This window comes from Eutrigla gurnardus (assembly GCF_963514095.1).
Source record: "Eutrigla gurnardus genome assembly, chromosome: 3".
Lineage (NCBI taxonomy): Eukaryota > Metazoa > Chordata > Actinopteri > Perciformes > Triglidae > Eutrigla > Eutrigla gurnardus.
The window spans coordinates 27,722,108-27,749,769 of NC_139917.1; the positions used below are offsets into that span (position 1 = coordinate 27,722,108).

General features: G+C 43.2%; 1 protein-coding gene across 3 annotated transcripts; it reads left to right on the forward strand.

Moving 5' to 3' along the window:
* Window positions 1-27,493, forward strand: tmem131l (transmembrane 131 like). Of its 3 annotated transcripts, none has more exons than XM_084006736.1 (34): window positions 1-188; window positions 880-953; window positions 3,630-3,673; window positions 9,556-9,627; window positions 12,984-13,107; window positions 13,192-13,308; window positions 14,773-14,877; window positions 15,946-16,023; window positions 17,224-17,377; window positions 17,985-18,043; window positions 18,129-18,234; window positions 18,346-18,448; window positions 18,871-19,012; window positions 19,170-19,340; window positions 19,442-19,511; window positions 19,612-19,735; window positions 19,892-19,961; window positions 20,045-20,154; window positions 20,242-20,311; window positions 20,420-20,547; window positions 20,710-20,852; window positions 21,240-21,426; window positions 21,532-21,717; window positions 22,046-22,195; window positions 22,305-22,860; window positions 22,948-23,060; window positions 23,193-23,362; window positions 23,445-23,648; window positions 23,794-23,872; window positions 24,233-24,339; window positions 24,454-24,586; window positions 25,053-25,123; window positions 25,228-25,361; window positions 26,938-27,493. In XM_084006736.1, exons 1-34 carry the CDS (start codon window positions 77-79, stop codon window positions 27,244-27,246), a joined length of 4,575 nt encoding a protein of 1,524 aa, XP_083862862.1. In that variant the 5' UTR covers window positions 1-76; the 3' UTR covers window positions 27,247-27,493. The 3 variants fall into 3 exon arrangements, with proteins under 3 accessions (XP_083862862.1, XP_083862863.1, XP_083862864.1); XM_084006737.1 differs by having other exon boundaries at window positions 23,448-23,648; XM_084006738.1 differs by having other exon boundaries at window positions 19,445-19,511.
* Window positions 27,494-27,662: the final 169 nt, after the last annotated feature.

Consider the following 27,662-nt stretch of genomic DNA (forward strand, 5'->3'; position numbering starts at 1 on the left):
CTGCTGCCTCTGCTGCTGAGAGAAAGCAAGACCAACGCAGCGCAACACAAGGCAGGCTGCTATCCGAGAGGGCAGCATGGCGGGGCTTCAGGACTTCCAGCAAGGCAGCCACTGTCACAGGAAGACGTGGATTAATATACTACTCGGAATACTACAGTTACTTCTTCACGGAGGGGCTCAGCTACAAGGTTTGTGCTCACCTTTATTTCCGCTTCGCGGGGGGGGAGTGTTGCCTTAACGCGACCGTTGCAACAACAAAAAAAAAAAAACACGTTAATTTAGCGACAGCAAAACGTCACACTGGAAAACGGCTGGCGGGATAAATGGCCATCCCAGCTTGTGAATATTAAAAATGTTCAGAATACATTTGCCAAGTAATGCTAGCATATTTTTAACCAACATGGAAGAGCTAGCGTAAATGTTTTTGTCTGCTAGTTCATGCTAGCTCCCAGTTGCCGTTGCTGGTTAAACGATAAGTTGCTCGGGCAGGGAGGTGACGTATTATCGGGGGCTTCAGTTGGGCCGCGTACTTCTGTGTGTTGTTGTTGTAATAAAGCTACGTGTTGCCGAAAGTTAACGTTGAGTCCAAACGGCTAACATCCGTGTGTAGCACAGTAGCGGCGGAGCTGTTTTCCCCAAGTTGGGTTAGCCGCCGAGCTAAACCTCCTGCTAATGAAACAGCTAGCATTCAGCCTTTGTCAGCCAGCCGAGGCGAAGTCATTTCCTCACTTGTATGTGTGATTTACACCCACTTAACTTTATCCATCTGTAAACAGCCAGTAATAACACCGGGAATGTGCTTTAATACGGTGTATTTACGTGTTGCCCCCCCCCCCCCCCATGTTGCCTCCACTAATGTTGTTTGTTGCTCCCACAAAGATCTGAGTCAGATGTCCACCAGCGTGGTCGAGGTCTGGCAAGCCGAGGACGCGGACCCCTTAGTCCAGCTCCAGGTAATCCCCTATCTATGCCATGTGTGTTTTTGTATGGAGGAACAACCTCAACGTGCAGCCACATGCACGTGTGGTTGGTGCACCCCCCCATTGTGTTTGGCTCCACTTTGTAGCTCGTTGAATTGTGCATGTTCATATTTGATTATGAGGACATATCGGTGTGGTTATATATGCGACCATGTGGTGATATTATTGTGGATATTCTGTAGTTATCGAGCTACAAGTGGTATATAGTAATGAGACGGAGCGGGACCACCTGCCATGTGGCTCCTCCTTATTTTCTTTTGTACATAGTGTCCATTGTGGAGGTTAGTCAGTCGTACACACTGAGAGCATGGCAGGAATTAGACACACTTTAAGGACTACTTTGCACCTCTTTCCTGCATACTAAAAACACATATATATGTATATCCTGTTTTTGTATCCAGTATGTTATGCTCCTTATGCCTTCTGTTGTGTTTTTTTTTTTTTTTTTAAGTAAGAATCTGAGGTAGAATTTCCTAAACATTTCCAAGTAGACGTGTATGGTGATTGTATAATCATGCAGCAAGAGAAACACAAACAGGAGTTCAGTGCTTGCTGATAACCTGTCATGAGGTTGCCAGCTGACTTGTCATGTTACCTGAAGGGGGTGTGGCGTTTTCTTTGTAAACAGGTGTGAATGGTGTGTAATGCTGCATGTTACACCCCAAGTAGTTTGGATCTGAGTTAAGTATTGTTTTCATAGATGAATAGTAGGTTGTTTTTTTGTTTTTTGGGGGGGGATAAGATATCTAAATATATAAAAGCTGGTTTGCTTTCCACAAAAATACGTATTTTGCGATCTGTACACTGCACAGGAGGACCTGATTGAACATTGAAGATAATTTGTTGTATGGATTGAAAAGAAAAATGAAGACGGTTTAATCGAAGGGGAGAGGGGCTATGCCAGTGTTTGGACATGAGCTATCCACTCATTTCTACCTTGCAGACCAATTGACAGATGGCAGAATTGTTGACATTGTTAGGTGTCATGTTTAGACAGGCCGTGGTGAATGGAGTCTCAGTTACTTTGGCCATGTGAAATAGAGCATGACATGGGCCGTCTTTTATCTGTATTCCAGTGGTCTGCTGGTTAAGTAGCATACTGTATGTTGCTGCAGGCACATTGAAGTGGCAATGCAGAACATGAATACCGTGTCGTTTGCTATGCCCCCCCCCCCCCCCCCCATCATGTTCAAAAGTCAACTATATTTAGCTTACTGTAATAGAGAATTAAAGAAAAACAAGAAAATATTCACATTGAAGAAGAATCTTTCCTGACCATTCTGTATCATGATGAAGACATGATGAAGCCACAAGGCCCCAATTGTTCCTATGGAAACTGTATGTTCTGTGTTTGAAGAAGCCAAAGGCTTATCTCTGTAGTCCATGCATGGTGCACATAACCTGCTGCACTGTGGTTAACCGTGTTTGTACTGCTGTTTGAGCGGCTGCATTGTCATTTTCAGTCCATTATTTAGCCGTCCACATAAAAAGCTCCGTGTTAATGGTTCGTGTTATCAACACTGTACTTGTTTGGAAGGATTTCCTCGGGCAATGGTAGAACGAGCCTTATTTTGCAGACTGGCCTTGATCGTTTATGAAACTTTGGAGAAGATGACAATTTTATTATCGCACAAATCAGGGTTTAATCTGAGCCAAGTCATTTATGAAAATGATCGATACATTTTCAATAAATTACCCAGTGCACCTCCCCTCAATAAGAATGAACTGAACTCGGTACGTGCAGTATGTTGACATGCAGTCTATACTCTGGTTAGGCAATAGTATATGTGTACATGGTCCAGTGTAACTTGATTTTCCTCATTAAGTGAAGTTTACATGATTTATGATTAAATGATTTGGAAGGATGACCTGTTCTGTAGAGGAAACACATTATTAGAGCTTCAAAGTAAGAGAAAGGGAAAATAAAAGGACTTGATGTGCAGAGCATTGGAATTAGGTGACAGATGGATGTACAAATATTGTATTAATCCTGAGGGAGTTCTTTTTGTCCTTTCTTGCTGAATCATTGACGATTGAATAAAGTCTCTAAGTAAGTCGAAGATGTTTTATACACTGTCTCTCTAAGATCAAGCAGATTTCACCAGTCATATGAATGGTATCTAGAGCTGTATCAAATTACCCGATTAACAATGTTTTGTGTAGCTAATGATCTTCAGAAACGCTGTATTCATCAGTGATCCTCCTTGCACAGTGTGAGAACATGTACAACAAACTGGATGTTTATTCTGAGAACTACAGTATACTCTGCCAACACTGGCAGAAATTGCTGCCTGCTGTCTCCCTTGGAGTCAGGGTGGAAAAGATGTAATGCCAATTTTAGTTTCCCAAGGCTATTCCAGCTTTCTGCCTGGATTTCCTGGATTATTCACAGGGAAAATCATATTGTATGCAAAATGAAACCTTCGACATTTCTAGAAATAACACGCAGGTGCACCGTGTAACGTATTGGAGCAGTTGTTGTTTATGAAAAATCATCATAGTAGCCAGAATGCAGTTTGGCACACCAGTAGACGTGCATCCACAGAACCTCCTCATTCTTTCTAGGCAACATAGTGGAGGTAGAATAAATTGGTTGCAGTTTGCTGTTTTGACCATATTGACTAAAGTGTATTTGTACTTCCGTTTCAGATGGAGAATGATCAAAGAAAAGATGTTCTTCCACTGGATGACAGGTAAGCTTTTTATTTTTTAGGTTATCTTCTGTGGCAAAAGCTTCAAACCGAAACTCATCTGTGGGTTTTCTCACACATTTGTAATGCATTGCACATTGATGACAGCAACCCTGGAAGAAACGCTGTAATAGACATTCAAACCATTTCACACCAAGTTCAACCTTCAGTCACAGGAAGTCACACATGCATTCAGCAGTTTAAAATAAAACATGTAAGTTGTATGACGTTAACTAAAGGTTTCCACCTGTTCGTGAGTGGCACTCGGGAACATGCAGAGACTTTCCACCAAGCCACATAATTACCAACAAATCTCAAGACAGCATTTAGATTGCTTCATAGTGAAGTGGTTTCTCGTGTGGAGTAGACTAGGTCTTTACTGTAAGTCACAGCATGGAGGCAGGGCTGTGGCGGGGGCTTCTGCACTATAGTACAGACGAGGCGTTTTAAATTTTGCGTGAACATATACTTTATTTGATGGGCAGAATTAAACCGTAGTTGTAGGGCCTCACGTTTTTACTTTCACACAGGCAAATGCCAGGGTATGTTTTCAGTTTAATAGGACTGGTGGTTTCTTAAAAAAGCTTTTAAAAGTCTCCCCTGTATGCAGGCCATGTTGTGTTGGTGAGTTAGGGGTGTGTGACGGAGAGAGTTTTTGGGGGCGTGCGTTACAGAGGCACGGAACCAAATTCCTGACTAATTTTAGAACTCCTTGAAAGAAAAGGAGTGCGGGTCTGTCCTTCCCAGCTGTTTGTGTGCCTGCAGAAAATTGTTCAGAACATGGAAATTTGCAAAATGTCATCAATTCATGGTGTTATTTAGGAATAGTTTGCTCAAAAACACAGCAACCTTTTAGGCTTGTTTATTCATTGTTTTGTTTTTTAATTCCCTCACATGTATTCCAGCATCCGCGGTTACTTCAGCTCCGTGTTTATCTTTCTAGACCAGGAGCAGCAATGCTAATGTATGAAAGAGCCCTGCCATCATATGCTGAAGCTGGCTTAATATGTTCCCCTCACTCATGTTCCTGGCCCAGACGTTTGTACTTAACAAATGACAGTTTGGATGGCTTGGACTGGCTAAAGCACATTATATGATTGTAGAAAATTACCATTGCATGGATAGTCGGTGGTGTCTTTTGCTTATCTGATGTGAGGGTCCAGGGACACAGGATGCCATATGTTGGGGCCAATTTGTGATATTGGCCTATAGAAATAAAATGTAATTGAATGTGAATTGCTGGATTTGAAATGTTAATTTCCATTTTTCTGTTGCGCTCCCTGTAGTGGTAATATTTGTTCTGTGTACTGAAGCTGAGACCATGAATAATGTCAACTAAACGGAGTGTAAAACAAATAGTTTCTGCTTGTAAAATGTTGTTTACACAAAGGTAGATCTCCTGTTTGTGAAGACACTTTTTTTAAATCTAATTTGTTTTGATTATATTACTTCTTAATTTAATTTATTAGCTGTTACCAATAGTATATGTGGTAGTCATATTCTCAAATATAAGCGACTGCAATTAACTAATATCACATTTTACAGCTAGGTTTGAACTTTTGGATTCGATAAAGTGGAGAAAAAAAACATTTTTAAAATTTGAAAAGAGTTTACTTGTGTGAATTATTATTAGTTGTTTTTGCTGTGGTGGCATGACGTTACCAGGGGAAACACTGATGCGCCCGCTTTGCTGTGGGCCAGCGGGGCCAGCTTTCCTTCCCTGTTAGTAGTTTTAGCAGCGCCTTTCCCGCTGCACTCTGCTGATTAAGATACAAAGCCACCACATCGGTGCAACGCTTGTTATAAAATGGTGTTTTCCAGGAAGACACCAGTGAGAGTTTTGTCTAGAGCTGGAGGCAGGAGGGATTTCGACTGAGGCGGCAGCTGCCTCACATTTCTCTATGCAGGAAAAAAAACCCTGGTGGTTGTTTACCAGCCAGTGTCTGTCAAATGAAAACATGCTATCAAGTTGCATTCTAAATGGGAAATGTAGGATTCCCACTACAGACCCCGAACCCCAACTGGTTAAGTGTTAATAAATGGCTCCTTTTTAGAGTGACAAGCCTTCAGTCTTGATATAAAGTTCAGCTGGTTCACAAACAGCCGACTGCTGCTGAACAGTGTGGGAATATGGCTATTTTTACATCCAGGAGGTGAGAGGCAAAGGAGGCTTCTTAGCGCTGGTTGACCTCGAGACCTGTGAGCTGTGAGGCCTCTCGTGCCAGGGTTATCAGGCACTTGGCAGGCCTGCCATCACTCCCTCCCAGCCTAAAGAGCAAAGCAGGCAACGGATACAGAGGTGAATGATAGCCCTGTCAGAGTCCAGTGTCCTGTCTAGCTTTGCTTTGCTGTTTTACTTTAATCTCCGGCGCAATCAATTCCGTTGCTCTGTCATTTTGTTGATTCAAAGAATGTCTTCCTGACACCCTCCTCTTTGCTAAAGCAGTGTGTTAATAACCGTCTGTAGCACACGTGGTTTTAATTCAGCTGCTCCTCTTATTGTTGACTTGTCTTCTCCAAATGCTTGTGAACACCAGTTGACCTAAACCCTCCACTGGAGCACGGCTGAGGTCACTGCTAACATTGACTTTATTTGAGTGAGATCCAGGGGATCAAATAGCGCCAAACATAACGTGTTATTTTTGTACTGTGGCTGTGGACAGAACCCTTGGACCACAGCTCAGTGGCATGCTTGTTGTGAGGCGAGAGTTTTTCTAAGGCCAGCTGCTGTTGAATTCAGAGAAAACGGAGTTACAAATACATTCGTCTAGGTAAAAGCTGTCCTCCACCTTTTTAAAGAAGCATGTGGGAACCTGACATTATTAACCTTTTGAGGAGAGTTTTTGCATTTTAATTTGAATCTGGCTTCTGGATATTGAAAAGTAGTTTAATAGGCACATTTATCAGTGCATAGAATGCTCTCTTTTATACCTCTTTTATGCTTTTTGCTTCGCTAAACAGCTATGTTGGTACTGCTGAGCTTAGATTTCAAACAATAATGCCAGAGCTACATCCATCAACTGTCTGCCACCACACAAGACTCCTCTGCAGAGGCAGATAACCTGATTTCCCCTTCACATTTGACCCTCCTATGCTCGCCAACACTCACACACAGCTTTTCCGCTCTGACGAACGGTTTGAAGTTATGCTGTTTGAAAAGTTACGAATTAACACACGATTAGAACTGCACTTGTTATGTAATGGAGAAGACTAAGTCCCTCTTAACAAGTCAAACACTGCTGCCAGCAAATTTGGTCATAGTTCTGTCCAACGGCATTTCTTCTGTAGACGTTCTAGAGAAAAGAAAGTGAATATTTTAATTTCAGAGGTGCTAAATCAGGTGTGTGACTAGTTAAAAGCAGAAAGTTAGTGACAGAGTTTGTTTTTAAATCATGCTTTCATCCCTAGGTGTCTCTAGTTGGTAGCCCACTGTGAAACACCGTGTAAGCTTCATTGAATAAAAAGGACAGTGAAGGGATTATGTTGTTTTTAAGCCTTGATAGCATATTGGCATCATGGAAGTGCATCCCTCTTAAACGTGAAAATGAAAGCATGTTTACTTCCACAGTTTAACTGCTTGTGTGACTCATAATTATTCCTCTACATCTTAATCTTAATGAACTGAGATGCCCCGTAGAAGAGTTGTATTAATCTGATCATAATCAAATTCTCGTGTGCATGCTAGCTACGCTCAGTGGTGACCATTGCCTACATGGGAAATTCAGTTTCTTTTGAAGGTGGAGATACATCCTTTTTACACTAATTGTTTTATCAAGTTTTCCATTCACCCATTTCACTGCCAACCGACATCTATCATCATGACATGAGTATCTGTAAAGGAAAACCGATTACACTCTACGAGGTTGTTGCTGTCTTTGTGTGTACATTCTTGTGTGCTTCAAGCTCCTATTACCCATTGTGGATGATTATTCTAATTCAGTTTAGCCTGCAGTAAACTACATCACACAACATTTTTTTATTTGGGCTTCATTGTCGTAAACCAGCCGACAATTCAGTGTCAATTCACTGAGCACCTCGGGTTGATGAACTCAGACAAGTCTGTTTTCCTTGCATATCTGGGACTTCCCAACATGTACAAAGCAGCAATAGTGGTTATTTCAGCCATGATTGATGAAACATTGAAGTACATTGACGCAAGCCTTTTCATAAAGTAGTGAGAATGGAACTGAAACAAGTTACAAGAAGCAGCTTAAAGGAATAGAGTTAAATAACGCACACAGCAGTATAGAATCCAGTGGAGCAGTTGTGAAAACGTGAATCTCCTTAATGATTAATACAGGAACACTTGAGCTATACTCCTTCCACTCGCTTTCTTCTTGTTGGTTAACAGCTGTGCGAGTCTTCTGTCAACTGGGTCCAGTCTCGCTTTGGCTCATGCACAACTTCAAATCAGCTGCTGCTTCCCAGAGCTCAATATCCCAGCCAGGACCAATAAAAACACAGTAGAGCTCCAAAAGTAGCTGCTGAAGCAGAGTTTCCTGTTTTACCCCTGACTTGTGGTTGGTTGCCTGTACTTAGCGTTCTGTATATCCTATGCACGGCAAAATAGATTTCTATATGCACCTCTATATTGGTCTACAGTGGGAAGTCCTTATAGGACATTGATATCTGCCTGTAGTGAGTTTAGTGAATTGAATTCATTACCGTTTTAAAAATAGCCGCTTTATCAAGCTGCATGGTTTCCTACAGTGCTGATTATAGTGGACAGTGCCTGTGTTCTGGACTCTCCCTGCAAAGATATTGTCTTGCCTCAGTGTCCTGTAGAGTTTGACGAAGCCACGCAATGCAGCACCTTTTGGCTGCAGTCGGGGCCTCCTGCAATGCAGACTAAAATCATCTCATGAAGTCGGCCTGTATTTGAGAGAGCTGTCCAGGCCCTTCAGGCTCCTTCTTTCTGGTCCTGTCTCATCTTTCCTATAGCAGACTAACCATACAGCACTGACCTGAGCCAAAGTGCTGTCAGAAATTAGATACACATCGCCAACGGCCACAAGTTCGTATTGTTAATGTCAAATTAAATATGCAATATCGGCGTTTGTTTGGTGGATGTTGTAGGTGAAAATCTTTTGAATATGGAAAGGTTTTGTGAGATAGGTGAAACAAATGATGGGATATAATAATTGCAGGATCCTTAAACGCATAAAATGTTAGAAATGGAGCTAGGTGTTGTGTTATGTTTTTATTACTGCAAATCAAATGTGAGTAGAAGAGCATTTTCTTTCCAAAACATATTTATATATTAGCCCATAGATACTCGTTCATAGGAAAGCACGAGTAATAGCCTTTAGCCTCAAGTGGCCTCCTAAAGGCGCTCAACTGAAATGTAAATATTTCCAACAGGTGTTCTTACTTAATTCAAAATTAGATGCACATAACAGCAACATGTTCATGTTAGTTTGTACATTTTAGAACAATAGCCAAACGGGAATGCATATGACTTACAGACTCCGTTAGCATGGTAATGCTAGCGGCTAACTGAAACAGTGATCCAGCATTACAGTATGGCATAAGAAAGATCAAGCAGAGGAAATAAACGGGAAAACAAAAAGTGGGAAGAGTTAATAGGAAAGCATGACCTGTAGCCTAAGGCAGCTCCAGTGACCTCTTCTGTTTAATTCTCTGATTATTTTCGTGGCGCCTAGCTGAAAACACTTTGTTTATGCAAAGGCGTATTATGAGTCGTGACCACCAGTACATGTCCCCCCTCTTTATGTGGTAGTTATTTCTGTCCTGATCACAGGGCAGATATAGTTTAGAAAGTTAATTCATCCCCTGTCACATGCTCTGTTGGAAAGGGGACAGGATGTTCTTGCCTTAAGGTGTTGATAAAATATAATTATCATGTTTTTTCTCCCCTTTACCAGTTCCTCTCTATATACACGGGAGAATGGGAGGCCCTTGCATTTTCAGCCCCCAGTGTTGGAGTTTGGAACACAGTAAGTACTGTTCTCACTTCCTACTTTTAATATGACATGCCGTAACAAGCATATAGATGTTATTCAGTTTGTTCTGAGACTGATGAAACACTTTATTAAGTGTCCTATAACACAATGTACTTCTTTTAACCATCTCTTTCGTGAGTGATGTGAAGAATAAGAGCTGGCGTCATAGCATGACCTGAAGATTTCATAAAACAAGGGGCCCTTCAACCTTTTAAGAACAGGCAGGATATCCAAGTATGGCAGTAAGCTCCTATTCCCATCATCCAGACGCATACTGGAGAGGGTTGAACCCAGTCAAAGGGTTAAGAGCCTCACTGTTTGCCTCCATGCTCCCAAAACAGAAAGAACATCAGACCTAATGCTATGGTTGGATTGCAGTCCCCATTGCTCCAACATGGTCACAGGCAGCTTCTATTTTGTAGTATTTTGTATCATACATTTGGAATGTAGAGACCGGGCAAATTACCCCCAAAAGCCCTAAGGTTACTGGATAAATATTTGGAGGCGGAAATATTGCAGTTTAGGCTCCAAACAGAAATATGAGCTCAACATCCTACACGTCAGTTTGTGGTTTCCCATTCTCTGTGCGAACTGTGGGAACAGTCGTAATTATACTGCTCAGCTACACTAAAAGTATTGAGAAGTCAGCATATAAGACTATGTAACTCTGAAGACTGTGACTAAAATATGTGTTTAAACTATTGCAAAGCACGGATTTAGAAAACAAAAAGGAAATAATGTAGGTGTTTAAAAGATCTGCAATGATACACAAGATGAATGTAACCATGAACTGCAATTGACCAGATGCACCACTTTGTTGGTCTGGCTTGCTGGTGTTTATTGATTATTCTACAGATAACATTTGCAGCAGACATCATTATGATGAGATAAGGAAGAGTTCCTGTCTGCCCATATCCAAAAATGTGTTTGTACTTGACTTAGTGTGTTTCTGCTGTGAATCACAATGCAGTGTGACTATACATCTAAAACAATGTCAGATTGTTAGGAAATATTTGATTAGACCACTGTGATCTAAGCTCTAAGACCGCCTCCTGTGTTCTATTTCAGTGGCTTTAAATGAAAGTAAAACTCTCACTGACAAACAGGAAGTGAAAGATGCTTCCCCCGAGGCACCTCAAATGTAAATGTCAAGAATGTATAAATGATAGGTTGGAGACTGGTGGAATATAAAGGGTGAATAAGCCTAAATCACAGGAAACTACTTTTATTTTGTGTTTTAAAAACCCTTCAAAGTGAAGTACATTTTACTGGAGAATGCATACATTTCAGGTCTGTTTTCCACAGAAAGACTATGATGGGTGGACCACGGACCCTCTAGGGACGTCCGGGGGCATTAAGAGCAAAATTAAGAGGCTAGATCCAAGAATGTTTTTGTAAACGACTGTAGATAATTGTAGGGGAAATCCGTCACTCTTCGCCGGGAGAGAGGGCGCAGCTAGTGTAGTTCAGAGCCGCGGGAAATGGGGAAGTCCGGGTGAGGGGTGCTGTAAAGCCGACACGGCCGGGGCGTTCACAGGCAAACTAAAGCCAGTCACTGCATACTGCTGTGGATGAGATGCCCCAGACAGGGCCAGCCAGCCCACCTGTTGAGAAGTATAAATATAACAGTCTAGGTAAATCATTTAAAACTCTGGATCATATTTCTGTGCTTGCATAGAAGATTAATACATTATCCAGTGCCCACATTGTGGATAACTTCATATAGACCTGACCCCTATACTATTTTACAAAGTGAACTTAAACTTGTTTATGATACACTTCCATTCCCAAAGTTCACAAAGTAGTAAGAATGCCCTCTTGAGTATTCCTGGGCGTCCTCTTCAGAGAGCGGCACTCCACCGAAATGGAGAACCTGTTTGTCTCTTATGGTTGGAGCTGGGTGGCTTTTTTTTTAACCACAGCACCCCTGCATGCAAGGCACGAATCCTGTCAACGATTAATGTTAACGATTAATGAGATCAGAGTTGTCCAGTGATAGTTTAGCATCTTGATATCACGCTGCTGATATAGACGCATGTCAAGTATCTGAGAACAGAGGTCTTCTTATATTCAATCAAAGAAAAAAAACATTGCCGATGTACAAACAAGTTGGTGAACTCGTAATGGGCGTACTAGTTGTCTGTTTGGAATAACCAGTTATTCTTAAAGTACTTCTAGTAGTTTGTTGTTACATTCCAGAAATAATTACTGGTGACAGACAGCAGTGTCCATGAAACATTTTGACAATTCTCAGTGTGTATATGAGTGCATTTACCCAAATGTTTCAAATGTCAAATGATGTTAAGCTTCATGTACAATACAATTTACAATATAATTAAAACATAGAACATAAACAGTGGCATCAAAACATGACATATAATGCATACAATAGTAAAAACTTTAATGGTAAATGTATTTATGTGGCAGGTTTGTTGTTTTCCGACTGCACTACATACTAAACATTCATTCAGACACACGTTCATAGCTGAAACCAATTTATTTGGTAGTGCCGTTGAAGGATTCACATGTGCTTTTAGATTTTTTTCAATTTCTTTCCCAGGACTGTCGCCATAGACACCCAGTTCATAAATGCAAATTATTTAAATCAGTGGGGTACACAGGCTCAATCCTTGTGTTGGCTCATTTAACCATTATCACTTTAACAAAAGGCCCTTAATGAATAATATGGGTACTCCTTTATGTTTTTTATTTATTGATTCTGTATTGTGTAATATCTATCTATATTAAAAATGTCTTGAAAATTTTATACAAATAAAGATAGTGACAAAATGCAATACACTAGTAATTCATTAACTCTCATCACTTATTGCAGTGACTAAATTACTCGGCTGCTATTTTTTTTAAACTCTGACCTGTGGAGGATTAAAGGTTCTTTGTTTATTTAAATGCAAATAAAAACGTGAATCTGTTTCCTAGTTTTGTCCATCTGCATACTAAATGTAACATTGCTGTGTAACACTGGGCACAGGTGGACAAATGCAATAATATAGTTTGGTGTTTTTATAGACAACCTCTATGATAATTTGGACAAATGCTTGCATAATGTGACATCATGTAAAATTAAGAGTTTGACCCTAAATGTAAGCTGTTATTAAATGGTGCATTTTTTAAATTAGCATGAGCAGCCACTGGCATCGGCAGCAATAACTTCTAATTTAATCTCCTTAAATGCCTCATGAAAAAGCCAACACACAGATATGTGTTTAAACAGTATGGTGCCCTTAAAAGTCGCTGTCCTCCCCCAGTTTCCCAGCATGCCGTGGTGCTCCATGGGTAAAGATCGCGAGGAGAGTCTGTTATTCATGACGCTGTTTTGTTTGCCTTTACAGGTCGCTGGGACTGCCAAGAGCTGAAACCATATATATACACAACCCCAGCCAGGAAGTTCCTGTGACACTGCTGTCAATGTTTACATCCAGCAGGCATTTTTACATACCTTTCTTTCACAGAAGAGTAAGTCACCGTATTTATTCACACATCACTGTGTGTCTTGTTCTTTTGTAGAAAGTAACTCTTCATGTTTCCTCTCTGTGCTAGGTGATCCCGCCCAGAGGGAAGGCATCTTTTAAACTAATTTTCCTCCCGTCCGAGGAGGGCAATGTAGAAAACACATTATTTATAAACACATCGGCCCATGGCCTGCTGTCATACCAGGTCAGTTCCATGAATACATCTGCTGCTGTATAGTGTCGGATCACATGCTGTTGGGACATCCCTCAGCTTTTGATGCTCACATGTTAAATGTGTTAACCACAATATGCGTCCTTGATGTGACGGCGTTTACAAAACAACTGAAATCCTATCGAGCGTTGTTTTTGAATATTGGGATCCAAAATAGCCGCAGAGCGCCGGTTTCAGGCTGCTGCTCGGGACGGAACATAGTTGGCGTCCACCATGTTTGTTTTCACTTTTCATCCCACATGCACACACTCGTAAACATAGGAAGTCAAAAACTCCATTGTTTATGCGAATAGGGAATCATGTAAATGTTATGACATTGTAAATGCTTTTGCTTTTACTTCAACTTAATAGGCCCATATACAATACCCCCAATTCAGTCTGGCAACGAGCGTTCACATGCTTCAGACTGCTGTATCCTATTACATGCACTCGGACTTTCTTTCAGCTTGAGTTTGTAACATGCTGTGTGCTCACGAGGAGCACTTACAATGTTTGGTTGGGAGAAGCTGGACTTCTCTTGAGTCAACAACGCTGGAACCAAATGAACACCGCCTTTTTAGAGATTTGCTCACAACAGTTGTTCAAATGTCCAGTAAACCTGCACCACAGTGTTTCTCACATGTAGCTTATAAATGGCAAGGCAACACACCCAGACAGACTGCCATGCACTGCCTCAGTGACTCCAACAGGGCCACTCCCTTTACGTGCCTCAAAGACATGTAAATGTTCCAGTCAGTCGCTGTTTTATTTGGGTTACCAATGAGACCAACAACACAAATCCTTGATGTGCATTTTCCCCCTCAAACACATATATCTGTCGACTAATTATACAGTCATTATCTTCCGTTCCTGTTTCTGCACACTTGACATGTTGGGGACATTAAACTATGTTGTTATATAGTTTAACTGAGGTTTTTGTGCTTAGTAGGGACACGTTAAAAAAAACAGCTGAACAACTGAAAAGCAAGCGATAGTTCTTGGGCTTAATGTCTACCTTTTGTGCTTTATTCAGCTTAAATACAAGCCAGTTGATATCTTGAATACTGTTATTTGTCACCATGCTGTGGCATACTAGTGTTACAGTGTGCAAAACCTATTCAAATGATATTTCACTCCATGTAGTATTTGTAAGTCCTTCGTAACCTGCCACTACACCCTCTGTTTGTTTGTTTTGGGGGGGTTTTCCCTCAAGAAGCAGCTGGAAACAGTTGACTACAAATGTATTTGAGATGCCACATTTTTAGCCACATTACTTTCCTTTTCCTTTATTCATAAATAATAAAAAAAAATCATTTAACATGTTCCGAACTGCTCCAAGATCAATTCAGACCCACTTAACAACACTACTCCTTTGTTTGCTTGTTCACCGCCTGGCTTTAATATAATGTGCATGGTGTTGATCAGTCTTTTTATAAACATGAACTGTTCCTTTTCCAGGTATTTGGTGTGGGAGTTAACCGGGGTTCATTAAAGTCTGTCCAAAGAAAGGATAGTCTGCTAGTATTCCCTCACATCCAGAGCATTAAGCTGACACAAACCCAGGTATGTATTTAAATGTGTGTTTGTTTGTGCAGACCGTACTTAGTAGAGACCAGCAGCTCTTCATTGGAAACGGCTGATTTCCCCTTTCCTGCCAGAAGCCAGCATACTGACACTGTTAAACTACTGAATGTGTGTGTGTGCACTCAGCATGAAGGATGTCATGAAATAATCACTTTTCTTTCATGCTTATTAAACATGTTAAATGATTGCTTGCAGACCACAAACCATACGTTTTAAAATGAAATGAGCAATCATTCATTTGTATTTGCATAACAACGCCGTGCAATAACACACAAAACCGCTGCCGAATGCCTGCAGGGTTTTAGAAGCATTAGAAAGTGGAAGAAGCTATCTGAAAGGAGCCCTGCCTCCACAACAGGAAGTGGAGCGACGGTTGCAAAATGTCAGCTTGGTCAAGTGCAAAGAGACATCGGCGCCTCTGACTGCTGGATGCAGACTAGCAAATACTGGATTTTCTCTTAACTATATAAAATGGGACCAGGATGAATAGATGGTGTAATAAAGTGACTATGCATGTCATTCATATACTTGATGAATGATTAAAAGTATATGTAATTTGAATGAGTAAAAATCTGCACAGCAATATATTATCATTTGTTTTAATTTGTTGCTACTACATGTGACTGAAATAGAATATTTTTTTTGTCAATTGGTTTAGAGCGTTGGTGTTATATCTAGCAGCATGTCCTAAATGTGGATCCAATATAACCCCCTTGCAAGGTTCATCAGGGTCAGCATTGGAATGAATGGTTCCTCCTATGATCTCATTTTAACCATGTTTAAAGGCTACAGGAGTCGACGAGGTCTGTGCTTGCAGGCCTGTGAGTTGTTATACAGTTTCTTTTAATTTGCTCAAAAAGTAACCAACCAAAGCTGCTCCTGTAATAGTGCAGTGTATGACTAGCACCACTAGAGTTCAGTCATGTGAGTCCCTTCCACTGATCATCCAAGGCTTTATATATTTAAAAAAAACAAGACTTGCTGATGTTTCCATGAATGATTTGAATGGTTTTATTAATGGTTCCTGTGCTGCTGTTTCTCCTGCAGGAAGATGCCTCCAACATCACTATACTGGGTCTGTTATTGGAGTGCAGCTTACCGAAGAGTGTGTTCAACGATCCCCAGGTACTTATTTAAAGACTAATATACTTAGACTTATTATTTGTGTCTTATTCGTTTTTTACACCCAAAAATGTTATTTACTCCTATATTTATCATTTCAAAAGTTAGTCCTCAGTGATTGTGCACTGGAGGTTTCAAGTTTCCACACACACTGTTGTGCAAGTGGCACACTGGACCACGATTGCCTTACAAACCACCCGCGATGAGGAAACCAAAAGGTCCTGAAAAGTGCCGTAAACTTGCGGACAAAGGAGTGCGTTTGACAAAGCACTTTATTTCTTAGGTTGTGTGACCCTGACACCATTTTAAGCTTGTCGCGACCTCACTGCTCTCGTCACAGCCACTCCTCTGAGCAGTCGGCCAGCGAGGCTACAACTTAAACAGGCAGCCGGGCTTGTCATCGGAGCGCCGTCTGTCTCGTCCAGAGCCCCTGAGGACGCTGACATCCCTTGCCAGACTTTTAATTTAATTGCTTTTTCGAGAGACGCTATAATTAACGCGGCGCAATGCACATGATGCAAGACGCCGCTGCAGACGACCTAACTATATTGTCATAATTATCCAAACTGAAGCCATCCCGGCGTTGTGTTGCATGAGTTTCCCAGCTGTGACCTTTTGGCTTTTGTCCAAGATCGACACCTGCTACTCTGTTCTTTTTCAAGACTTCGCTAACATAATTGAGAAGTGGCCTTTGGGCAGCGTGGATGCTGCTCGCAGATTAGATGGGCCTAACAGGAAGTTAGCAGCAGGCTTGGTATCAAGGGATTAGGTTTGTTATTGCATGGTTGAGCCCCGATGGCACCAAGGCAGGGCATCTGTCTGCAGGTCGTCAAGTGCCGATTCGCCCACTGAGGCGAGCTCTGGTTTGAGGTTTGCCCTCTCCCGATACTGACTTGTGAGCTTTAAGAGGGTGTTAGTCATCGGGTATGAGGTGGCAGTAGTAAGATACTGCCTGCTCGTTCCTGTCTGTCAGTGTAAAGCCAGTATCTGGTTACTCAGACAGCTGTCACCGTAAAGGAAATAATTAACTTTTCCAAAATGTATACATTCTTTTATCCCTTACTCCTACAGATTGCCCTTCGTCTCCGTTGGTCTCTGTTCCCATGTATTGAATTTCTTGATTCTCACATGACTCCTCCATTGTCATCATGCTGGTCCCTGTGTTCGGTGCGTGACTGGTGTGTCTTTCCTGTCCCGTCCCAGGGGTCCTGCTTCCAGAGTGAAGAGCGCCTCAGTCTGCAGATTAATCTGTCTGCCCATGGTGACCGGCCCACTGACCTGGACAAGCTCAAGCCCTACGTCATCGAGCACATCGTGGTGCTGCTGATGGCCCCCGCTGCTGGACAGGCTGCACTCGGTGGGTTTGTTTGACCGGAGTCTGGAGGCAGATGAGCTGTGGGAATGTGACCGTGTCTCTAAAATAAACCGCACAGTTCGATCGACTCTCTGAAACTGCATTCAGCCGTTTTACCCTTTTTCTCTGATCTTGTCTGCTTTGACTCTGGAGTTCCACTTTCCTGAGCTAAAGATGAAATTAAATCAGCTGCATTGGTTTGACTGCGTTTAATTTCTGCAAACATTTTCATCGTGACGATCCCTCACACAGGTTGTCTTTGTTCTTGAACCACATCACAGTGTATTACTTCTATCAGCAGCAGATGGCCAACGATAATATGATCTTTTGGTTAAAGTGACAATGTGGACATAGAGGTTGATTTTTCATTTTCACTTTTTACCAAAGCTTTGCTCAGGAAATCTGTCTCTGACGTTGGAAAGCGTGTTTCAGCAGGTTATATTATACATAGAAAGAATGTAAAGGAGACTTTTCCATAGCAGGAAATGTAGATTAATACAAGTAACAGGATCACATACAACAACAAATCTATCCATGTATTTAGTAAGTCACACTGCATATGAACACTGTTATAAGAGCTAACATGTTTTCTTTTTGTCTTTTTTTACAGGGGAACCAAAAATAGGTGTTTATATGTTAAATTCTGGCGGCAAGAATCTCTATGTAAAGGTGAGGCTTTTTTCTTTGTTTTACTATATTATGGCTATTAAAAGTCTCAATTTATAGGCTTTGACAAGATAATTTTCCTCCCCAGGACATGCAGGTGCTATCAAAAGTGGAGGCGAGCCTGGATTTTAATCGGATTCTTCTGAGACCAGAGGCAAAAAACTTCACTGAAGTAGCTACGCTTGCCTGCAGAGGTGAATACTCAATTCAGATACTTTCTTCTCTATTCACGTAATATGGGGGTGGCATTTGACCCAAATATCCCGTTTGCTTTGAATCACCAACAGTTCTGTTTCATATATCAGGTTCATTGCCAGGCCACGGAGGGAAATGCATGAATCATATCAGTTTAAAAATTCTGGGAAACCGGACAACATTCAGCTACCCTGGACTACATATCAAACACAGGTAATGTCGAGACATTTTGCCATTTCACACACACGTTTTGCCAACGAACCTTAGGAATGAACTTTTGGACTGTAGCTAGTGACGAGCACCTGGAAGTACTGATGAAGATGAGTCCATTAGGGTTAGGTCTTCATGCATCATCACAGAGGCACTGACGTGGATGAGCTTGACCTATTTGGTGTAATCGTGTTTCTTTTGTGGTTTGGATGGCGTGGTTAATGAGTCTCTTTGAGGATGATTGCGGATCTGTGGCTGTTGGCCAAGGCTTCGAGAGCCGCGCCCTTCCCTTTTGTCTGAGGTGTGACTGGTGTCCACATAGGAGTGATGCAATGTGTCCAATGCAGAATTGTTGAAAACACTTCTAGGCTCGGGAAGAGTCATTAACACGTGAATATTGCATTGTTTGTTTCTTTCTACGACAGGATGATGGCAGATTTGTTCAGCCTGTTCCAGGTGAAACATCGAGATGCAAACCAGGTGGATCTGTGGCTGACAAACTCCCTCCTCCTGCCCGTCACTGTGATGAATGCCAGCCTCTCACAGAAGCTGCAGGGAGTAATGAAGGTATGCACTGTTGCCTGGAGTAATGATCGGAAGCAGATCTGATTAGATGGTCATGTCGTTAAATGTTCTCTTACTCTATTCCAAGTACATTCACTCTGTTATCATGAGGTTCAGGACAGGACTTTACACGACTGTCTCTGCTGCCCCCTTCTGTCAGGTGATGAACTTCAGTGCTCCGCTGACGGTTCAGCAGGGCTGCTGGCGTGTCCTGTCCCTCCAGCTGCTCAGCAGGGCCCTGCCCATCAACCAGGTGTTCACCCTGAGTCTGGACACCAGCCTGGGCACACCCCTGCACATTCCCCTCTATTTCCATTCTTCTCATTTCAAGGTAAAATACTGATGTAGTAGTTCAGTGTAACCGTGACACCTATAAGCGGTTTCCAGTCGGCATGCAGGGTCAGACGTGGTAATATCCGGTGTGTCTGTCAGCAGGGAGGAGTGGTGTTAAAGACTGAACGTGACTGTGGACGACCTTGTCCTGTCAGATTGTCTGAAACAGGTGAGACACAACCTGTTGCGTGAGAGAAACGGTTATTAGTTATTTTTCTTTGCAATGAAGGTTCATTTATTGATTTCTTTCTTAACTGCGACCCCATCAGGTCATTCAGAGTGGCAGCGTTCCCTCCTCCCAGACTTTTTCCCCTCGTCTTGGGCCATAGACGGCAAACTGGCTGCTGAGCTCTGCTCTCGATGGCAGAACCACAAAGACAAACTGTCTTGCAGGTCAGTCTTAAATGCACTTTTTCATGCCGTTGTGTGTTTGGTAAACCATCATTTCATTCACACCTTTTTAATCATTTTGTCTTACATTTACATTTAGGTCATTTAGCAGAAGCTTTTGTCCAAAGCGACTTACAATAAGTACATTTGTCTTGTCAGGTGGCCCAGACTCCCGGTAGAGACGTCCTTCCCTCTGGACTTTAGTGCTACACCTGTCAACGAGAGCAAGGTGGGCAATGCGTCTGTATGTGTTTTTTTAGTTTACATGTTGTCTGCTACAAAAGAAAACACATTTGTTTGTATTTGTCACAGGTGAAGACGTTCATGCTGAAGAATCCTTCCTCTTCAGTGGTTTCTGTGGAGATCCGTATCCTGGCCCTGTACCCGGCCCCCCTGGAGGCTCTGGACCTCCTGAACAAATGGTATGCCGTTGAAGTGTATTTTTGATATTATAGAATTATTGTATCATTTTCGATAACTCAAACTGTTGTCTCTATTCTGATCGGCAGGTTTAATATTAGCCCCCTTTCTGTCAACATCAGCACCACGGCGTTTTCTCTGTTGGCTTCTCCCCCGAAAGTAAGTCCAGAGAATCCTCCTGGGAAATAAAGTTGTGGCTCCCAATATGTAATGCGTATCTAACTCTTGCTTACCCTGCTGGCTTTGTTTCCGTGTGTTTGTGTGCAGGCGGGTGGGACCGTGCAGGACGGGACTGGAGTCCTGCGTCTGCTGCTGCAGCCCTGGGAGGCCAGAGAGGTTGCTGTGGTCTTTACTCCCACGGAACACAAACCCACCACCACCATTCTCATCATCAGGTAAGATTCACACTAGAAGGATGAGTCTGTGTTATTTTCACACTGACAAACAAGTCAAAATCACCCATCAATGTTCACATGAATGATATGAATTAGGGAAGCATGTTGAGTGCTAGGTTCTGTGAAACGTGGGCTTTAGTTTGTCTTTCTAAACTGTTTCAGGAACAACCTTACTGTGTTCGACATGATGACGGTGCAGGGCCACGGGGCCAAAGAGCTGCTCAGAATCGGAGGCAAACTGCCCGGCCTCGGAGCCTCGCTGCGCTTCAACGTTCCTCAGTCAACTCTGATGGAGTGTCGTGATGGTGAGGTTCATCTTTAAACTTAAAGGGACAGTTAATACACACGCTCCCACCTACCTGTAGTGCTATTTATCAATCTAGATTGTTTCGGTGTGAGTTGCGTAGTTTTGGCTGTACAAATATGTTCACAACCAGGTCTGTGGAATATCTTGAGTATTTACCGGTATATATATATTTATATATATATATAGTTCATTTATATATGAGAGAAAGCAGGCATCTCTGTGGCAGATATCTCAAACTGCAAATCCCACCAAAAAACATAGATTGATGTGCACCTGTAAGAGGAAAAATATGTGTTTTTGATATTGGGGTTAAGTGTCTCAGCATGACTGTTAACTAACACAGCTTATTGGTTAGAAATAAAACACATGTGTTTGTCACTCCTAGGCCTGCGCACCAACAAGCCGCTTTTCGCCATCAGAAAGAGTTTCAGGGTGGAGAATGCAGGAGAGCTTCCTCTGACAGTCATGTCGATGAATATTAATGGGTATAAGTGTCAGGGATTTGGCTTTGAGGTCCTGCAGTGTCGCCCCTTCAGCCTGGACCACAACACCTCCTCTGAGATCACCATCGCGTAAGTAGAACTTCAGTGTCATTGGTTTACAGGACATGCTTATTAATTATTCAACCACATCTGTTTCAGTGTTTTCTGACCGTCTTTACCTTTCTGTGTCCACAGCTTCACCCCAGACTTCACCTCCTCCTGGGTGATCCGGGACCTCACCCTGGTGACATCACGTGGCACCTCGTTCCCGTTCACCCTCAATGTGACGCTGCCGCACCACATGCTGCCTCTCTGTGCTCAGGTGGTTCCTGGTCCCAGCTGGGAGGAAACCTTCTGGATGGTCACCCTCGTCTTCACATGGTTGGTGGTTCCGTCATTGCCTTTCTCTTCCACAGGCTTTTTTTATGCTTACGCGCCAGCAAGACCTGTGGCTGGAGGCATTATTAATATATGATACGTTTCCGTCTGTCCTGAGGTCCGTCTGTCCCATTCTCATGAACTTGATATTCCAGGAATGCCTGGAAGAATTTCTTAAGAGGACCTATTATGCTTTTCTTTAGCTTTTTTTCAGCATTAAAGCATGTAAACACGCTCTAGTAGTAACTTGAAATACAAGTACGCACTACACCGTTTCTAGGTGTGTGTCAGAGGTGTAACACATTGTGTGTTGGATCTGTTTTTGTTTCAGCTTCTCCCTGTTTGGAGTGTGTCTGATGGCCTTCCATCAGGCCCAGTATATCCTGAGTGAGTTCTCTTCACCCAGCATACGGAGCAACCACAACTCTGTCCTTTCCCGGGATAACGGCCCCGTCAATAACATTGCACCCAATGGAGTCAAGTATGTCCGATGTTTTTCAGTTTGTAGGCACCGTGTAAGGCTGTTAACTCTTTGCGTAAAGTGGATTAAAAATCCTTATGTGTGTCATGTTTGTGTCTTGTTTGTGCAGTAAGGCAAAGGGCAGCTGTAAGAGCTATGTGGACATCTGTCACACCTCAGACAAAGGTAAGGGGCGTGGCTCTCCGGCCTTGGCCAACAGCCCCGTCCCTCGTCCTCAGTCCTCCTCCAAGAGAGGCTCCTTAACCACCCCGCCCCAACAACAAAAGAAGCACAAAGTGTCACTCTATTACACCAAATACAAGTCCAGTTCGTCCACAGCAGCACCCGATGCTGTGCTGATGGATGAAGAGCATGAGGACCTGACCCCGGATGCTCCTCTGACCCCAGACCCCGATGTCTGCAACAACAACGAGCCGGCTTTCATCAGTGAGCTGGATAAAAAGACATCCACAGACTTTAAGGAAGACCCCCACAGCACTATAGAAGAGAGAGCGCCAGCAGCAGTTTTGTTTCCCATGGAAACGCCTGCTGGTTTCCCAGATAACGTCACAGTGGGTCCAGGACCGAGACCCGGCCTGTTGGTGTGCATTCCCGTGGAGAAGAGCTGCACTGAGCACTATGCAGAGAAGATCAGCTCTGAGAAAAGGGACAGCTCTGAAATGGAGGTAAGGAAGAATGTCTGTATTCAGTTACACTTCTTTCTTTCATTACAAAGAAACGTTACTAACTACTTTATTTCCTTCCTTCTATAGCTGAGAGAAGATGGCAAAGGCCAGAAAAAGAAAGCACAGAGCGCAGAGACTGGCACTGCATCAGGAAATAATAAGGGAAAAAGGAGTCGCAGGAAGGCAGAAAATGTCTCCAGGTAGACCTCACTTCACCTTGATTCTGATATTCCAGAGTAAAATATCATGATTGGTGAAAACAGTATAAAGTGTCATAACGCACCAAACGGTAAGATGGGATGTTTCATCGTTATTTCTGATTGCTGCCCTAGTGCTCCTGAGCACAACGTGGTGGTGATGCCAGAAAGGGAGAAGGAACCTGATTGGAAGATGGGGGAGCGTATGGTCAGTGGACCCCGCAACAGGAACCGCTGCTGCAACACCTCCAAGTCGGAAGCACTAAAGCCTGGACTGAGTGTGGAGAGCCCCCTCAAACAGAGCGGTGAGTCCTCCTCATCTGTCACAGCGCTGCTAAACAACCTGAGCTCCAGATATTCATCTCTGCTGGCCTCGTTGATGTCCAGCAGGTGTGTGTCCTTCTCGTCCTCGGCGGAAGTGCGCCACAGAGCGGCGTGGCGGGGGCGTGTGCGAGTCGGGCTCGGACTCCGGCAGCTCGTCGGGCAGCGTGAGGGCCAGCAGAGGGAGCTGGGGCAGCTGGAGCAGCGCCAGCAGCGTGGAGGGAGACAAAGACGCCCGAACACATGCCTGCACTACCTCATCGAGAAAAAGTAAGGCACACTGGTGCACTACTGTATGTAGGAAAACCACAACCATTCATCAAGTATTCACTTCAATACCATTCCAACAACAAAAACACACTCGCTGGAGTCTTTGACATTTGTGCAAACGGATTTTTGTGTTGTTGGTTTCCAGGGGACTCCATGCAGTACGGGGTCTACCCAGTAGACAGAGACTGCTACCAGACCATGAATACAAACTACAAGGCTCTCAGGTATCCTGCTTGTATGATCCTCCACAGAAATCTGCTCTTATACTACTTGTGTGTGTGTGTGTGTGTGTGTGTGTGTGTGTGTGTGTGTGTGTGTGTGTGTGTGTGTGTGTGTGTGTGTGTGTGTGTGTGTGTGTGTGTGTGTGTGTGTGTGTGTGTGTGTGTGTGTGTGTGTGTGTGTGTGTGTGTGTGTGTGTGTGTGTGTGTGTGTGTGGTCAAAATGTGGTTGAAAGAAGCGAATGTGAACTCTATTTCACGTTTGGATTGTACCAAGCACTTTTATTGAATAGAAATGTCAATAAAAAATGTACATAATGAACTTGAAACTCTTAAAACTTGTGTTTTTATGTGTTCCCTGTTTAGCATGAACAGTTTGTACCGTAAAGAAATGTGCCAAAGCCCCGACCCTCCAGCGTCCAGCTTCGCCCCGAGTTTTGCTGCTGTTGCTGCAGGAGTAGAGCGGAACATGGGTAAAGACATAACCATATACATGTGTACTTCTGCTTAAATGTACGTGTCTCCAATAAGAAGGATTTCTTCAGTACGTCTGATGTCTTATGGAAGGTTGTTGTTTGCTCCCACAGACCTGACGGGTCAGTATCTGCCTGAGGAGACGTGGTCGGCTCCTTCCATCCCCCTCACCAATGAGTTCAGATACAACACCACCGAAGCTCTGCCCTACATACCTCAGCCTGCAACCACGGCCTCATACAATGGGTAGGTGTTGGACTGCACATTTCACCTCTAAAAATCACTAGTTTTATATGAAGGGTGTAGAAAATGATGATCTGTAATGTGAAAGGGCTCATTGTTAATCACAAATTCATAATCTAGTCTACTGCATCTGTTCATACTGTATATATCTTATTGTTTTCCTATCTACCCCGTTCTCCACTGCATTTGCACTCATGATTGGACGCTAGACTGTGTTTTGTGGACCCATACTTCCCATCAAATCATAGAAGAAGTGGTAAAAAGCTGGGCAGAAAATTGATGCCGTGATAAGTGTGCAATCCTCTGAAAACTCCATTAAATGCCACATCACACCTCTGTCCAAACAACCTTCCTCACTGCAAACAAATAACTTATTTACATTTTGAATAATGTCCTCCCCTGCATGAATGTGCCTTTTGTGTTGCAGTTGTTAAATGTGAGGGATCAAATGTGTCCTTGTTTCCTGCAGGTTCACTTGGACTAGTGCCAACAGCCATTGCAACAGTCCCTACACCTACAGCGAGGAAAGCAAGTACATAGGTACGTGACATGCAGCGTTCTCATAGTTAATTAATATTCCTTTCACACTCTCAACAATGTTACTGGAGCTAGCATTGACTCTGCTTGTTTCCATCATGTTGTAGGTAATGGGACGTTTCCCAGTGGTTTTCCCAGCCAGGAGGCCCAGCATGCACACGGCAACCAGACCAGCTGGAGTGAGGAGCAGCCTCAGGAATCCCCCTCGACCTGGGACACGGCAGCCTGCGTGGGCAGCAAGGTGAGGGGTCACAGTGATGATAATAATATTAAATAAACTGGTGCTACTGTAGCACTTAAATATGGAAATGACACGGGCGTCAGTAATGAGGAAGTACAGCTGCTGACACAACTGATGGTTACTATGTAACCGCGGCCCCGCATGCATCACACTCTAAGAGAGACCAGGTCTCAGTGAGAGACCAGGTCTCAGTGAGAGACCAGGTCTCGGTGAGAGACCAGGTCTCGGTGAGAGACCAGGTCTCGGTGAGAGACCAGGTCCTGCATGCATCACACTGTAGTTGTTGTTGCAAGAATTCCAGAAACATTATCAGGCCAGGTCTCTGTGAGAGACCAGGGCCAGTGAGAGAGTCTCAGTGAGAGACCAGGTCTCAGTGAGAGACCAGGTTTCTGTGAGAGACCAGGTTTCTATGACCAGTTTAGATCCTTGTTAACCTGCTACGTTGCACTGGGATGCCAATGGTAACACCCAGATAAATGTAAAAGTGGATGTTCTCTCCTGTGGTTGTCATTCTGAGACCAGGTCTCAGTGAGAGACCAGGTCTCAGTGGGAGACCAGGTCTCAGTGGGAGACATGGTAACCCCAGAGATGTGATGTGAAAGTGGATGTTCCCTGTTGTGGTTGTGGTTCTGGGAACAGTCCACACAAAGGGCACAGATGGCTTCCTTCCCGGAGAGGAAGTCATCAGCTCGTGTTGTCTCATCACTCTCTCCTCAGTAAAGACGGAATGAGGAACAGCAGTCAGCTTTTGTTAGCGTCTTCTCCTTTTCTACAGCTGTCAATCATGCAGTTTTGTGCACTTTAAAGGGGTAGTTCGGAATTTTGGACATAAGACCTATTTTCCAACTCAGCCGGTGTGTTCGAGACGTCTGGAGACGTTTTCAAGAAATTTCATTCAGTTCTTCTAGTTGCCGAGTTCACTTGTGCTATGGCTAGCGCAAGTCAATCGTTCTAATTAGCATGGCATTAAAAACAGTCATACCGACTCCACAGTGCACCCGAGGCAAATCAATTAAAACACTAGACTGTCGATGTACATATCTGTGTTGATAGTGTAAAAACACACAGTACTTCTATTCAAAACTGCACGAAAACATGCTTTAATGTGACAAGCAGCACGTAAAGGAAAGTATTTTTGTGCTCTTGCATGTTTGGGTTCTGTAGGCAAGTTCCAAGGCTTGGATGTTTTTGATTTAAAATCACTGTATTTCGTGGCTTTTTTGCCATTTGAAAGTGTCACAGTGTAGAAACGGGAAAGGCAAAGCTGGAATCTAACGGGACGATGCTGCTAAACGGCATGCATCCTCAGAGATTTGTTTTCTTTTTGTTGTTGTTGTTGTTGTTGTTGTTGTTGCTGCTGAGGATGGAGAGAAGCTACAGCACATTTTATTTGATGTGGAAAAAGAGAATGAGATTAAAGAATCAGAGAAGTGACAGCGAGGTCATCACTGCAGGCAGCCAATCAGCCGATGGCAGCGGAGTTCAGTGGGATATGTCTTTGGACAGCACTCAAAGCAGCAATGTTTCAGGAGTAGTGGATGAATGGCTAACATCGTCTCTCTCTCCGCCCCCCCAGCCTTACTTCTCGGGAACCCGCAGCCTGTCCCCCATGTCCAGTCTGTTCGGGTCCATCTGGACCCCCCAGAGCGAGCCCTATCAGAGCCACTTCCAACCGGAGCGGTCGGCCCCAATGTCCCCGGTGTCCCCGGTCACCCCGCCTCGCTCTCCCTTCACCCGGGAGCCGGAGGGCAGCTGTGCGCCCCTCCAGTACTCCGGCTTCAACCCCTTCGGCCCGCACATGAACCTGGACATATGGAACTCTTCCTCCAACCGCAGCTCCAACTCGCAGCTCTCCAACGACTCCGGCTACTGTGGAGACGTTTAAAACCTAAACACACGAAGCAGCAGACCTTAACAAGAATCGCAAACGTATAAAACATTGATATGTAAAAGAAAAGGAAATAAAAATGAATGTTCTTTTATCATTAATGGGGAAAATGTGAATATTCCTTCTCTTTTATGTTCCCATTTTCAAATGTTAAATGTTGTGAAAGGTTAAGCATTTGTTGTATATTTTTCTAGATGTTTTGCAGTTTTGATCATAGAAAATAAAAAAAGGTTTTGTACTTAAACAGGTTTTCTTTAATTACGTAATGTAGGATTTAACGTAACTTTAATATCCCTTAACCGACGTCTTTATTTCTGAGCCTCCATCTTTAACTAGTTCAATCACCCATCAGAGCCCCCGTGTTCATTGATGTTTCATCTCCAGCTTTATTTTCCACAGAATAAAGGTTTAAT

What these genes read in the sequence shown, in the direction of transcription:
- tmem131l (XM_084006736.1), top strand. Translation starts at nt 77, where the DNA reads ATGGCGGGGCTTCAGGACTTCCAGCAAGGCAGCCACTGTCACAGGAAG. An exon ending in AGCTGCAGGGAGTAATGAAG is followed by an intron (nt 19,013 to 19,169) that starts GTATGCACTGTT and finishes CCCTTCTGTCAG; the next exon opens with GTGATGAACTTCAGTGCTCC. An exon ending in AAAGACAAACTGTCTTGCAG is followed by an intron (nt 19,736 to 19,891) that starts GTCAGTCTTAAA and finishes TTGTCTTGTCAG; the next exon opens with GTGGCCCAGACTCCCGGTAG.